We start from the raw sequence: 14,133 nt of genomic DNA on the forward strand, positions 1-14,133 counted from the left end.
ACACACACTCACACACTCACACATTGCTCACTTCACTCAAAAACACACATTTGCACACACTCATGACCATGCTCTGCTGTACCCACTCTCACATGTGCATATGCATGCTAATGCACACATTCATACTCCCTCCCACACACACACCTGACACACCCACACACATACACTCACACACCCACGTCTTCCTGCACACAGAGCTGGGCTCCCTCTCTGCTGCCTCCAGACCCAGAGCAGCTCCAGTTGTCCCAGCCCTGAGCTCCGATCTTTGCAGCATCCACCTGCAAACAGAACACCTTCTAGGCCTTGGACCCCGACTCTGTGGACTTCCTTGTCTTCTCATTCCTATCACCCCCCGACCCAGCAGGACCACATCCTGGGGAGGCTCAGTCAGGGGCCCAGAATCTTCCTCCCCAGGTCACTTCCTGCCACTGTCCTGAGTCAGACACTGCCCCTGTAAGTGACTATCCATAACTCTTCATCTTTTTCACACCAGTGACTTCCACCTTCCCCACTGCAGCCACACTCAGGACCCCATTTGACCCAGGGAGGCCTCTGACACCTCCACTGCCCACTCCCGCTCTGAGCACAGCCCCACCCTCCCTCTCACTGCCCCCACCCCTTCCTCCGAGGCCTTTGCATTCCTCTCCATCCAGAAGTGCTCCATGACCACGGTGTTCCCCACCAAGCTGGCCCTCCATGGCTGAGTCCCTGACTGCTGTCTTCAGCACCCTCCACTCAGAGGGTCCTGTCCTGCTTCCCAGTCCGACTTATCAACTCCCAATGCTGGGTCAGCCCAGCAACGTGTCTGTATATCCACCCTGAAACCAGACTGCCCACAGGGTGGCCCAGCTGTGCCTCCAGGTAGCTCTGAGATCATGCACCAGCATTCAATTTCTCCGTGCTTCCATTTTCTCGTGTGTAAAATGGAGATCACAGTCGTAGCTACCCGATTGGATTGCTTGGATAATTAGATGAGTTAAAATATGTAATGTGCTTCTTAGGCAAAAGTTTGAACATAAAAGACAGGGTCTGCCCAAGATGGGAAGAGTTCTTCTCTCCCCAGAGACAATCAAAACAAAAACAGACAACTATAGAACATGGCAGCTTTCAAGACTCTGGACATCAGGCAAGGAGGAGTAAAGATCCCTGAGGGATAAGAAGCAAACGACAGGAACCCTCCGATCACCCCAGCTTACTGTTTGGAGAGAGTCTGCAGGTTACAGGCCAGGAAAGGGAAGTCCAGGCAGAGCCCAGGAGACTCCCCACGTTGAGGGGATGGAGCTGAGAGTCCGAGGAGACCAAAACAATTAAGAGTTCAAACGATCAAACTGACTCTAAGTTGCTTAACTGCATCCCAGAGCAAAGCTCAAGAACATTTAGAGGAATACAAAAATATCCAGCACCCAACAAGGTGAAATTGACAATGTCTAGCAGCCAATCAAAGATTACAAGGCATACAATGAAACGGGAAAACACAATGCATAACGAGGAGGTTCATAAATATCAAAAGAGATCCAGAACTGACACGGATGCTAGAATTAGCAGGCAAGGATGGTAAAACAAATATTATAGCCATATCCCATTATGTTCAAAAAATTAAGTAGAATTGTGGAGGATATTTAAGAGTCCCCGGGTGAACTTCTAGAGATAAAAACTACAATGTCTGAAATGAAAAAACACACTGGCCGGGTGCCGTGGCTCACGCCTGGAATCCCAGCACTGTGGGAGGCCAAGGCGGGCAGATCATGAGGTCAGGAGATTGACACCATCCTGGCTAACATGGTGAAACCCCATCTCTACTAAAAATACAAAAAATTAGCCAGACGTGGTGGCAGGCGCCTGTAGTCCCAGCTACTTGGGAGGCTGAGGCAGGAGAATGGCATGAACCTGGGAGGCAGAGCTTGCAGTGAGCCAAGATCGCGCCACTGCACTCCGGCCTGGGCGACAGAGCGAGACTCCGCCTCCAAAAAAAAAAAAAGAAAAGAAAGAAAAGAAAAAACACACTGGATGGAAATAATGGAAGATGAGAAATGCGTAAGAAAAATTTAGGGCCAGGCACTGTGGATCACATCTGTAATCCCAGCACTTTGGGAGGTCGACGCGGGGGGAATCACTTGAGCCCAGGAGCTCAAGACTAGGCTGGGCAGCATGGCAAAACCCCTCTACATGGCAAAACCATCTCTACAAAAAAAAATTTTTAATTAGCCAGGTGTGGTGCCACATGCCTATAGTCCCAGCTACCTGGGAGGCTAAAGTGGAAGGATCGCCTGAGCCCAGGAGGTGGAGGCCACAGTGAGTTGTGACAAGCTACTGCACTCCAGCCTGGGCAACAGAGTGAGATGAGAGAGAGAGAGGGGAGGGGAAGCGAGGGAAGGAAAGGAGGGGAGGGGCGGGGAGGGGGAGGAGGGAGAGGGAGGGATGGGGAGGGGAGGGGGAGGAGAGGAGGAAGGGAGAGGGGGAGGGAGAGGGAAGGGGAGGGGGAGGGGGAAGGGGCGAGGGAGGGGGAGGGAGAGGGAGGGGGAGGGGAGGGGGAGGGGAAGGGGAAAATTTAGTTAACTTAATGAACAGCAATAACTCTATAAAATGAAACACTGGGAGAAAAAAGAATAAAAAAATGGAAAGAGAATGAGTGAGCTGTGGGACCCTTAATACATGGATAATTGAAGTCTTTAAAAGAAAAAGGGGTAGCAGAAAAAAATCAAGTGCTGAGACAAGTGGAAGATGGGCCCTGGTGAGCAGCTGATCAGTGTCAGCTCCCATGATGACGTTCCCCCAGCCCCCACCACCCGGGCTGCTGGAGGGAAATGCGGTGACTTTGCTACATCCCTTCAGACGGCCCCTCACTGGTGTCCCTCAGTCCATTCGCGTGAGCTCACTCTCCCATTAATTTCAGAAATCCTGGCCTCTCTCCAAGCCTCCTGCTCAAACTCTAAATTCTGTCACCCTCAGAAGATTCAGCAGCATCCCGTATTCTTTCTGAGTGTTCACTATGTACCGGGTGCCGTGTGGGCACTGGAGTTGCAGAGGAGAGTGAAGCGGACAGGGCCTCTGCCTGTGGGGACACCGCCTCGTGGGAAGTCCAGCCAGCCCCCTACAGGGAGAGGAGATGCTACTGGTGTTCCTGAGTGGTCCTCGGGAGGGACCTCCTATCCCTCCTGTCCCCTGCCCTGCCCTGACCAGCACCGGCCCTCCCTTGGTTGGCCAGCCTCAGGAATGAGGAGTCCCTCATTCCAGCCCAGCTAACCAATCCCCTTCCTAAGCTCCAAGCCCCTGCTCCTCCTGCCTCCATGGAACCCCGCTCCACCACCAGCACCCACACACCTGACACTCCTCCATTCCTGGCTCTTGCCCTTCCGCCTAGAACTTCTCAGATCTCTCTCACCTTAAAATCTTTTCCCACCAGCCTGGGCAACATGGCAAGACCCCATTTCTCTAAAAAATTTTTTTTAATTTGCCAGGCACAGTGGTGCACACCTGTAAGTCCTAACTACTTGGGAGGCTGAGGTGGGAGGATGGCTTGAGCCCAGGAGTTCGAGGTTGCAGTGAGCTATGATCCTGCCACTACACTCCTGTCTCTAAAAAAAGAATGTCCAAGATACTTCGGTCCTTCAGTCAAGATTTCTTACAGAAGGATCCAGGGAAGGGTCTTGGGAGATGAGAGGAGCAGGGATCTTCCAGGATCTCTCTGTGCTCACGTCCCCCACCCATCCCAACTCACCCCACCTCTACACACACACGCACACATACAATCACATACACACACTAACACACACACTCATGCAACACACTCACACACACCATACATAACACACTCACACAACATACACAACACACACACTCGCACAACATACACACACGCACAACATACACACACAACAGACACTCACATAACACACACAATATACATACACTCACACAATACACACACAACACACACACACAACATACACAACGTACACACACACAACATACACACACTCATACACAACATACACACACACAACATACACACACTCACATACACAACATACACTCGCACAACATACACACATGCACAAGATACACACACAACACACAACATACACTCACACACAAGATACACACAACATATACTCACACAACATACACACAAACACACTCACACACAACATACCCTCTCACATACACGACATACACACACACAACATATGCACGCTCTCGCGCACATATACACGCACACAACATTCACTCACACCCACACACACACAGAGTCCCAGCTGAATCTGCATTCCTCATATGCACATACGTGCACACGCACATACGGGGCACATGTGTTCTTGGGTTGGGAGGAGAAGGGCAGGCAGTTATCTTCCAGATCTCCCCACACCTCTAGCACACGCCTTTCCTGGGGTCCTGGGGTAGACAGGAAGGTGAGGTGAGGGAACAAGCGGGGGTGTCGGGCCCTCCTCAGTCCCTGTTCACAGAGTGGGTGCGGCAGAGACCTCAAAGGGACAGAGCAATCATGAGCTGAGACAGAGGGGGAGCAAAGCCGCAGAAACTGCACACTTGCCTTTCAAAAATGGATTTCCTCTCCTGGGATTCAGCCTGCGAGTGCCTGGCCCCTCACCTTGATGGAAAGGATGGTCATTTTCCTCCGAGCTCAGCTGCTGGATATCTTGAAAGTCCTTGGCCATGATGGGGCCCGGGCTGGAGCTGGAGCTGGAGCTGGGCTGGGCTGGGCTGGGCTGGGCTGGGCTGAGGTTGCTCTGAGGGCTGGGGCTGGGGCAGAGGTGCAGATTAACGTGGAGGTTGATGGTGGGATGGAACGCAGGGTCGGAGGGGTTCGGGGTGGTGGCCTGGGTAGGATCTGAGGTTGGCAGGGTGTTTGGGATGAGGTTTGAAATCCCGCTGGGTCCTTTCCCTTCTCAGGAGACCGCTTGGGCCTTGACCTGGCCAGGAGACCCCTCCCCACGCTCATGGACCAGACCACCCACAGTTTCCCATGGGGTCCTCCCCATCCCTGAACCAAGGCCTCCTGGTTCCCAAGCATCCTCGTCCCAGTTGCCTCCCCAGCCTCAGTTACCTGTGAAAGGTGTGGAGAGCGGACACCTGGCTCCCGCAGGCAACCCTGGCCTTGGCCAAGGAGGGGTTAAAGCCAGGAGAACTGGGGCAGGTGGAGCTCACAGGGGAGAGGAGAGTGGAGGAGGGGCTGGTCCGGGCAAGGCCTGCACTGGAGGGTCTGAGTGTCCAAGCTCTAACCTGGCACCTCCTGGCCTGGGACTTTGGACAGTAAACAGAAGAGGAAACAGAGCTGTAACTCATTTGTGGGGTGGGGGCAGGGGACGGGGCTATCTCTGTTCTTATTCCCAGAGAGGGGGGTCCCCTGGGCTGCGCTCAACTCCACACGCCACTCACCCCACTCATTGCACCATTTGGAAGGGGTGCCAGGCCAGGAGGGGCTGGGGTGCAGTTTGCCGTTTCCCTCTCTCCCTCCCCCTCTCACTTCCTGCCTCCGAATTTACCAGAACTGTGGGTGTCTCCAAATATCCCTGACCAGGATCACAGGGACCAGTTCTCTACTCTTGCCCAATCCGGCATCTGAACCACAGACCCCAGCTTCCTGTGGGCTCGGCCACCAGACTCTCAACTCTGGCCCAACTCGCTTCACTCTCCTGGGGAGTAAAGCCTCTCAAATCCAGAAGCTGCAGCAGGAGGAGGAAGGGGCTTTGCAGAAAAACAGCTCTCCTTGCAGGAGGAATCCAACCTCAGAGAGCCCCGTCCGGCCCAGACCCTGCCCCAGCCCAGGCAACACAAACACTGTCCTCAGGCCCAGCCACTGCCCTAAATTCTCCAAGGTGTTTCTTCATTTATCACAGCACAACACCCCCACGAGGCAGGACTTCTGTTACTCCCATTTCACAGTGTTCGGAAGCGGAGCCTCAGAGAGATGAGGCAACTTGCTCTAGGTGGTGGCCCAGGTGAGTAGAGAAACTGGGAAAGCAAAATGGAGTAAAGAGGGGAAAATAACATCATAACAAAAGGTCTGGCCGGGCACGGTGGCTCACGCCTGTAATCCCAGCATTTTGGGAAGCCGACGTGGGTGGATCACCTGAGGTCAGGAGTTCGAGACCAGCCTGGCCAACATGGTGAAACTCTGTCTCTACTAAAATACAAAAATTAGCCGGGTGTGGTGGCAGGGGCCTGTAATCCCAGCTACTCAGGACGCTGAGGCAGGAGAATCGATTGAACCTGGGAGGCGGAGGTTGCATTAGCCAAGATTGCGCCATTGCACTCCAGCCTAGGCAACAAGAGAGAAACTCCATCTCAAAGAAAAAAAAAAGAAAGAAAGAAAAAGAAAAGAAAGGTCTTCATGGTCCTACGAGGAAGACTGGCTTCCATGAAGCAAGGAACGTGATTGACTAACTGTCTACACTTGCGCTCACAATAGCTCGGGAAAGAAAACACAGTTTTTGTGCATGATTTTCTGACCCTCACCAAACTTGGGCGGATGGCTACAGGCAGGGTTTCTTATAAAGCTGCTCATTTCCCCAGGTGCCGAAAAGGAATTCAAACAGAGGCCTTTTCTGTTCTTGTAACTTGCTGACCCACATGGGAAGTAGCCACCCCCCAGTACCCTGACATTCCCACCCAGCCACCAGGCAGCAGCAGCCGCTGGGCTCTCTGACTGCAGCCCACAGCGAGAGACGAATTTCATGCTATGATCCAGAACATACACACAAGCACCCGCACACACAGGTGCATTTGTATGTGTTACTTTCTCCTGGATCCCCAGTGCCTGCCACACAGTAGCTGCTCAACAAGTATCTACTGAGTGAGTGAGTGAATAGAATAATGCGTTTGGAAATACACGGTTGACACTAAAGTTTGATGGGACAATGCTCACCTTACTATGTGCCTTCTGTTGAGTTTCCCAGTCCATTAATGGGTCACAACTCAAAGTCTGAACAACACTGCTGTGAAGCCCCCATCTTAAGGGGCATGTGGATTTAGTCCTGAGATACAGGTAAGAGCTTCACAGATGGATTGTCTACTGCATGTCAAGCTTTGCCAACTGCCAACCAGGGATGGGGCCATCCTCATTGGCCACCCCTCTTGACTGAACCAATTCCACGTTTCAGGGCTTGTCACTTACACCCCCACTCACGGCACTACAGGGAGGGAAGGGACAGAGAAAGCCAGACTCATCTTCTGCGTCCTTCTCTTTCTCCCTATTTGAAAATCATTTTAACTTAGAAGTTAACATGTACTTGGACTATTTCTGAAGTTTCCATATTGTTGGAGGTTTTCTGTTTTGGGTTATGGAATCCTATTTTATTTGGTTGATTTTTTTTTTTTTTTTTTTTTTTTTTTTTTTGAGACAGAGTTTCACTCTTGTCACCCAGGCTGGAATGCAATGGCGCGATCTCAGCTCACTGCAACCTCCACCTCCCGGGTTCAAGTGATTCTCCTGCCTCAGCCTCCTGAGTAGCTGGGATTACAGGCATGCACCACCACGCCCGGCTAATTATTTGTATTTTCACCGTGTTGGCCAGGCTGGTCTTGAACTCCTGACCTCAGGTGATCCGCCCATCTCAAACTCCCAAAGTGCTGGGATTATGGGCATGAGCCATCGCGCCCGGCCTTATTTGGTTGATTTGATTTGGGGTTTATTCGTACCTCAGACACAAAGGTTAGATTGGTCATATTCCTTACTTCATGACACTAGGTCTTCCTCAGAGGTCTGAGCTAAACCTTTGTCCTGTTTCATTCTTCCCTAGCCCCCATCCTGTTTCCCCTCACCAATTCTATACTCTCTACTCTCTATAGGCAGCCAGAAGTCTGAGTGCCCTGACAGTCCCCACAGATGGTGCCCATCAATTTCTCCCCTCACCACATGTGCAAGTCACACCACCCAGCCAGGGGTAGAGTCTGTTTCCCCTCCCCTTGAGTCTGGGCTGGCCGTGTGACTTGCCTTGACCAACAGAAAGCACTAGAAATGACACTCTGCCAGTTCTGGGCCTGGACCTCAAGAAACCTGGTAGCTTCAGTTTTCAATCTTGGAAGTCAGTCACCATGCTATGAGGAAGTCCAACTATCCTGCCAGAGAGAGTCCTGGGGGATAAGACAGCACATGGAGAGAGAAAGAGGCCACACAGAGGTGCACTGAGGCCCCAGACATGTGAGCAAAGTCTTCTGGGAGTTTCCAGGGTAGCCCAGTCACCAGCTGATTGTATCCAAGTGTTTCACTCCAACCAATACCCCATGGACCGCCCAGCCTAGCCCTGCCCAAATTTCTGACCCAGAGAATCTTAAGAAAAAACAGTTGGTTTAAGCCACTGGAGCTTTGGGGTGGTTTATTATGCATCAGTAGATAGCTGAAACAATATATATTACTAAATATGTAGGTACCCTTATAAAATATGTGATGGGGTTTTCATGTCTATCTGTTCTGTATTTACATACACAGAACTTTCATATATCTCATTTGTTTCTGATCTTTTTCACTCAACAAGAAATTTTTAAGAGCTATTTGTATTGCTGTTTGTTACAATGGATTGTTACATTGCTATTTGTTTATCTGGTTTGTTGCTATGAACTGCTGCACAGTATTCAATGGTGTGTATCCATCACAGTTTATTTCCCCTAATAATGAACTCAGGTTGTTGCCAACAACTATCACAATTAACATGACGACTGATGTCCTCATCGTGTTCCCATGTGGACCTAGGTGAGAATTTCTCTTGAAACTGTATCCAGGCCAGGTATGGTGGCTCAGGCCTGTAATCCCAACACCTTGGGAAGCTGGAGTTGGGAGGATCACTTGAGGCCAGGAGTTCAAGGCTGCAGTGAACTATGATCGCACCACAGCATTCCAGCCTGGGCAACAGCAAGACCCTTTCTCAAAAAAAAAAAAAAAAAAAAGGAATGAAAGAAAAGAAAAGAGAAACGAAGGAAAGGAGGGAGGAAGGGAGGAAGGAAGGAGAGGAGGAAGGGAGGAAGGGAGGGAGGGAGGGAGGAAGGAAGGAAGGAAGGAAGGAAGGAAGGAAGGAAGGAAGGAAGGAAGGAAGGAAGGAAACTATATCCCCGAATGGTATTGCTCATTCGCAGAGTATTGCCATACCTAATTCCACTCAGGACTGCCAGACTGTTTTCCAGAATGGCTCTGCCAGTTCACACTCCCACCAGCAGTATACGAGGGTTCTCTTTTTGGCTTTGTCGCTTGATATTATTAACATTGCAATTGTTGCCAAGCTGATGCCATATCCTTGTTCTTTTATTTTGCATTTCTGGCTAACAGTGGGTTTGAACATTTCTTCATCGATTTATTAATCATTTGGGTTTCCTCCTGCATGAATTGCCTTTTCATATCCTTTACCAGTTTTTCTATTGGCTTTCCTGAATTCACTTTGTTGATAAGCCAGAATTTCCTGTATGTTGTACTTGTTCAGAAAACGAGACCTTTTGAAAGTAAAAAATATATACATGTTGTTAAATCCAAAAAAATTAATAGAAGCTCTGAAATATAAAATTAGGAAACCTTCCGGGAAAAAAAAAAGACATAGGTTTTTTTTTTTTTAAATGATAACAGTTAAATTGGGAGAAATTATTTTTTCTCTGGTCTCATGCTACTGAATATATTTCCCACTAGGGAAACTAGACAATCTCCAGACTCCCTTTCTCTCTTTTTTTTCTTTCTTTCTTTTTTTTTTTTTTGAGACAGAGTTTCCTTCTTGTTGCCCAGGCTAGAGTGCGGTGGCCGCGATCTCGGCTCACTGCAACCTCCGCCTCCCGGGTTCAAGTGATTCTTCTGCCTCAGCCGCCTGAGTAACTGGGATTACAGGCACTCACCACCACACCCAGCTAATTTTTGTATTTTTAGCAGAGATGGGGTTTCACCATGTTGGCCAGACTCCCCTTCTTAACCCACTCTTCCTCAGGGGAGGAAACTGACTGATTGGCATGCTTGGCTCTGCCCCTTGGGGGGCTCCCTTTGGTGTCTTTCTGCCCACAAGAAGCACACCTTGTATTCTACTCTCTGCCAGGCGGCACAGAGCTGCTCCTGCTTTGCCCTGCTCTGCCTGTGACTGGGTGGATACATCTGCTTAATTATTGGATGAACTAATTACAAGGTTTTTTGATCTAAGGTTTTAAGTCAAATCCTCCTTGTTGCTTATCAGTAATTATGCTAACATTTTGATATCCGCTCATCTGTCTACTGTGTCTTGGCTCTCAATTGATTTCAAACTTAAGAGGAAAAGATAGGGTTCTTTTTTTTATTAGCCCCATAAAACCTCCACAAATAACACAAACAATATGTTCAAAGAACCAACATCCAATTAATAGAAGTTCTAGAAGACAAATAAGAGGAAGAAAAGTAAGAAAAAGATGAAAGAAAGAATACAAGGCTGGTCCTTAGAATTAAAAAGGATAAGTCTCCAGATTTAGGTATTCTAGTAATAGCCCAGCCGAGCACATTCATTCAAAAATGACCCAAAGCATGTCACCATGAAATTTCAGAATACCAGGGATAAACAGAAAATTCCAAAAACTACCAGGGGTGGGAGTAAATCACCTACAAAGAAACAAGAATCAGAATGGATTTCACTTTTCAGCTGTTACATTGAACACGAAGAGACAACAGGATGATGCCTTCAAACTTCCAAGGAAAATTTTTTTCAACCTAGAATTGTAGACTCAAATGATTCATGGCACGAGAGGGTAGGCTACAGAACTGTCAGATATTCCAGTTCTCAGACTATTTATCTCCTACTCCCATGTCAGGAATTACCCCAGAAAGTGAGGAAATTATCCAAAAACAATACGTGTAGAAGAACATCTCAGTATAAGCCTTTTTCATTATTAGGAAAGAAAATCTTATTCAGCTCTTTCTGTATTTTTTGCCTACAGGCTGACTTTTTTTCTTATAATGCAAACTGGTGAAATTCCAGAACCTGGCCTTGGAAATGCAAATCACCATAAAGAACATGAGTTTAAGGTCTGGGCATGGTGGCTCTCGCCTGTAATCCCAGCACTTTGGGAGGCCAAGGCGGGCAGATCACCTGAGGTGGGGAGTTCAAGATCAGCCTGACCAACATGGAGAAACCCTGTCTCTACTAAAAATACAAAATTAGCTGGGTGTGGTGGTGGGTGCCTGTAATCCCAGCTACTCAGGAAACTGAGCCAGGAGAATCGCTTGAACCCGGGAGGCAGAGGTTGCGGTGAGCCAAGATTGCGCCATTGCACTCCAGCTTGGGCAACAAGAGCGAAACTCGGTCTTTAAAAAAAAAAAAAGAACATGAGTTTAAGGAAGCAGTAGAGACTCTCCTATGATAAGCCGTCAAAGTGAGAACGTTTACTAACTCCCCATCTTGTTCTCTCATGCACTGTGGAAACCTAGGTGGGCACTCATAATTCCTGCTGACTTTCGGCCGGGCGTGGTGGCTCACGCCTGTAATCCCAACACTTTGGGAGGCAGAGGTGGGCAGATCACGAGGTCAGGAGATCAAGACCATCCTGGCTAACACGGTGAAACCCTGACTCTACTAGAAATACCAAAAATTAGCCAGGCGTGGTAGCGGGTGTCTGTAGTCCCAGCTACTCGGGAGGCTGAGGCAGGAGAATGGCATGAACCCGGGAGGCGGAGGTTGCAGTGAGCCGAGATCGTGCCACTACACTCCAGCCTGGCAGAAAAGAGCCAGACTCTGTCTCAAAAAAAAGAAATTGTTAGCGAAACATCAGGAGTTCAGTCTAAGTCCTGCGGCTTTGCTGCACACAGAAAGCCAATCACTGAGATGATGAGTAGTGCCAAGGAAGAAGGCTTTAAATCAGGTGCTGCAGCCAAAGAGATGGGAGCGGTCTCAAATCCATCTCCTGGACTGACTAAAACCAGGGGTTATATAGCAGGGAAGAAATGTAACAATGTGTCAGAAAACAGGAACTAGGGAGGTGCAAGGAGGCATTTGGTGCATGATCTGATGAGTTTCAGTTCTTCCATACATTTCTTTTTTTTTCTGAGACGGAGTCTTACTCTGTCACCCAGGCTGGAGTGCAGTGGCACGATCTCAGCTCACCACAACCTCTGCCTCCTGGGTTCAAGCAATTCTCCTGCCTCAGCCTCCTGAGTAGCTGGGATTACAGGCGCCCGCCACCATGCCCGGGTAATTTTGTATTTTTAGTAGAGACAGGGTTTTACCTTGTTGGTCAGGCTGGTCTTGAACTCCTGACCTACTATACGTTTTTGAGAGGACTGAAGGCACTTTCCTGAGGAAGGAACTCAAATCAAACAAATATAAGTTTCGTCCGGGCACAGTGGCCCACACCTGTAATCCCAGCACTTTGGGAGGCCAAGGCCGGTGGATCACGAGGTCAGGAGTTCAAGACTAGCCTAACCAACAGGGTGAAACCCCGTCTCTACTAAAAATACAAAGATTAGCCGAGCGTGGTGGCGGGCGCCTGTAATCTCAGCTACTCGGGAGGCTGAGGCAGGAGAATCACTGGAACCTGGGAGGCAGAGGTTGTGGTGAGCCAAGTTCACGCCACCCTACTGCAGCCTGGGCAACACAGCAAGACTCCATCTCAAAAAATAAAAAAATAAACATATATATATATGAGTTTCAAGCTTTAACGGCAGAAGGGTCAAGTTCTATGTTTATCCAAAACTGTCTATGGAACTATAGGGCTGGTTTAAAAATCAGAAGAGGGGCCCTGGCCCTTTCCTCTTCTCCTATGGGCATGATGGAATGACTGGGATTTGTAAGTCTGCTAGAATAACACTTAGCAAATAATTCGAATTAAGTTAACACTCAAGACACTGACTGTGGCTAAGAACGCCACAAAGGAAGTCCTCCTGAGAAAGAAGAATCTTATTTTAGAGAGTTTTTATTTTAAGAAATAGAAAACTGCCCTAAGGAAAACATTGCAAGATTAGAATAACTGGCATATCTCCAGTAAAAGCAAAAGAAACTATGCAAGAAGAGAAACGTTATGACAATAGAGTACTAGGTTCTGCAGGACATAACATTTACATAGACATGTAATGTGAACGTTTCGTTTTCGTTTTTTTACTAAAGATGCTGATGTAACTGCATTTGGAAGACAGCAGTGGCTAAGAGCTAATCCTCATCTTGGGAAATAAGCAGTAGAATATTAATAAATCCCTTCTCCACTTTGTCCAATGGCCACCTGGCATTGGGAGGGATCTAGTTCGAGGAAAGCTGACCAGTAATTGTACTTTCCTGCCTCTGTATTATTATTTTTATTTATTTATTTATTTAAGATGGAATCTCGCTCTGTCGCCCAGGCTGGCATGCAGTGGCAGGATCTCAGGTGACTGCAACCTCCTCCTCTCAGGTTCAAGCGATTCTCCTGCCTCAGCCTCCCAAGTAGCTGGGACTACAGGCACCTGCCACCACACCCGGCTAATTTTTGTATTTGTAGTAGAGATGGGGTTTGGCGACGTTGGCCAGGCTGGTCTGGAACTCTTGACCTCAGGTGATCCACCTGCCTCGGCCCCCAAAGTTCTGGGATTACAGGCGTGAGCCACCGCACTCAGCCCCTGTCCCTGTATTCTAAAGGATGTTAGCAAGAACCCTCGGAAGCCCAACCACAGGAGAGGCGTGGACTTAACAGCAACCATTGTAAACATCGGCTGTGGGAAGCAGAGGAGAGGGGAACCCGGGAGAGCCAGTTTTCGGGGTGAAACAAGCAGGTGGCTGGTGAAGCCACCCATTGGCCAAGGAGCCCGTGGGAGAGCTGGTTGCCAGCAGGGCAAGGAGTCTCGGAGTTTTGTTTGGGACATGGGTTTCTTGTGCTGTTGGTGCATTCGGGTGGAGCTGGCTAGAGGGCAGTTGGACATAGATGAATCAGACACTTGGGGGCCGGAGACTGGGAACCATCAAAGGCAATCAAAGCCAGGGAAGCGGAGAGAAGGGTCTAGAACAGAGCCTGAAAAACACCCACATGGACCTGGAAAGGAGGAGGGGAAGGTGCAGCCAGAGAGGCAAGAGGAAGACAAGGAGGGCGTCATCCAGTCCAGGATGAATACCTGAGCCTGTGTATTTCCCTGTGATGGTTACTACTGAGTGTCAACTTGACTGGATTGAAGGATGCAAAGTATTGTTCCTGGGTGTGTCTGTGAGGGTGTTGCCAAAGGAG

The 14,133-nt window shown here is 49.1% G+C and overlaps 1 protein-coding gene across 2 annotated transcripts in view; it reads right to left on the reverse strand.

The window, feature by feature from the left end:
- The window catches only part of ASGR2 (asialoglycoprotein receptor 2), a 53,428-nt gene that overhangs the window by 8,363 nt on the left and 30,932 nt on the right, over positions 1-14,133 (reverse strand). The window contains exons 2-3 of one of the 2 annotated variants that reach the window (XM_003810118.5): positions 5,063-5,259; positions 4,607-4,758 (exon numbers count right to left, since the gene is read on the reverse strand). In XM_003810118.5, the coding sequence (XP_003810166.1) occupies positions 4,607-4,673 (67 nt within the window). In that variant the 5' untranslated portion in view covers positions 4,674-4,758; positions 5,063-5,259. The remainder of the gene's footprint in view (positions 1-4,606; positions 4,759-5,062; positions 5,260-14,133) is intronic. The other variant, XM_055101021.2, reaches the window with a different exon arrangement.

Source organism: Pan paniscus, chromosome 19 (genome assembly GCF_029289425.2).
Source record: "Pan paniscus chromosome 19, NHGRI_mPanPan1-v2.0_pri, whole genome shotgun sequence".
NCBI classification, from domain to species: Eukaryota; Metazoa; Chordata; class Mammalia; order Primates; family Hominidae; genus Pan; species Pan paniscus.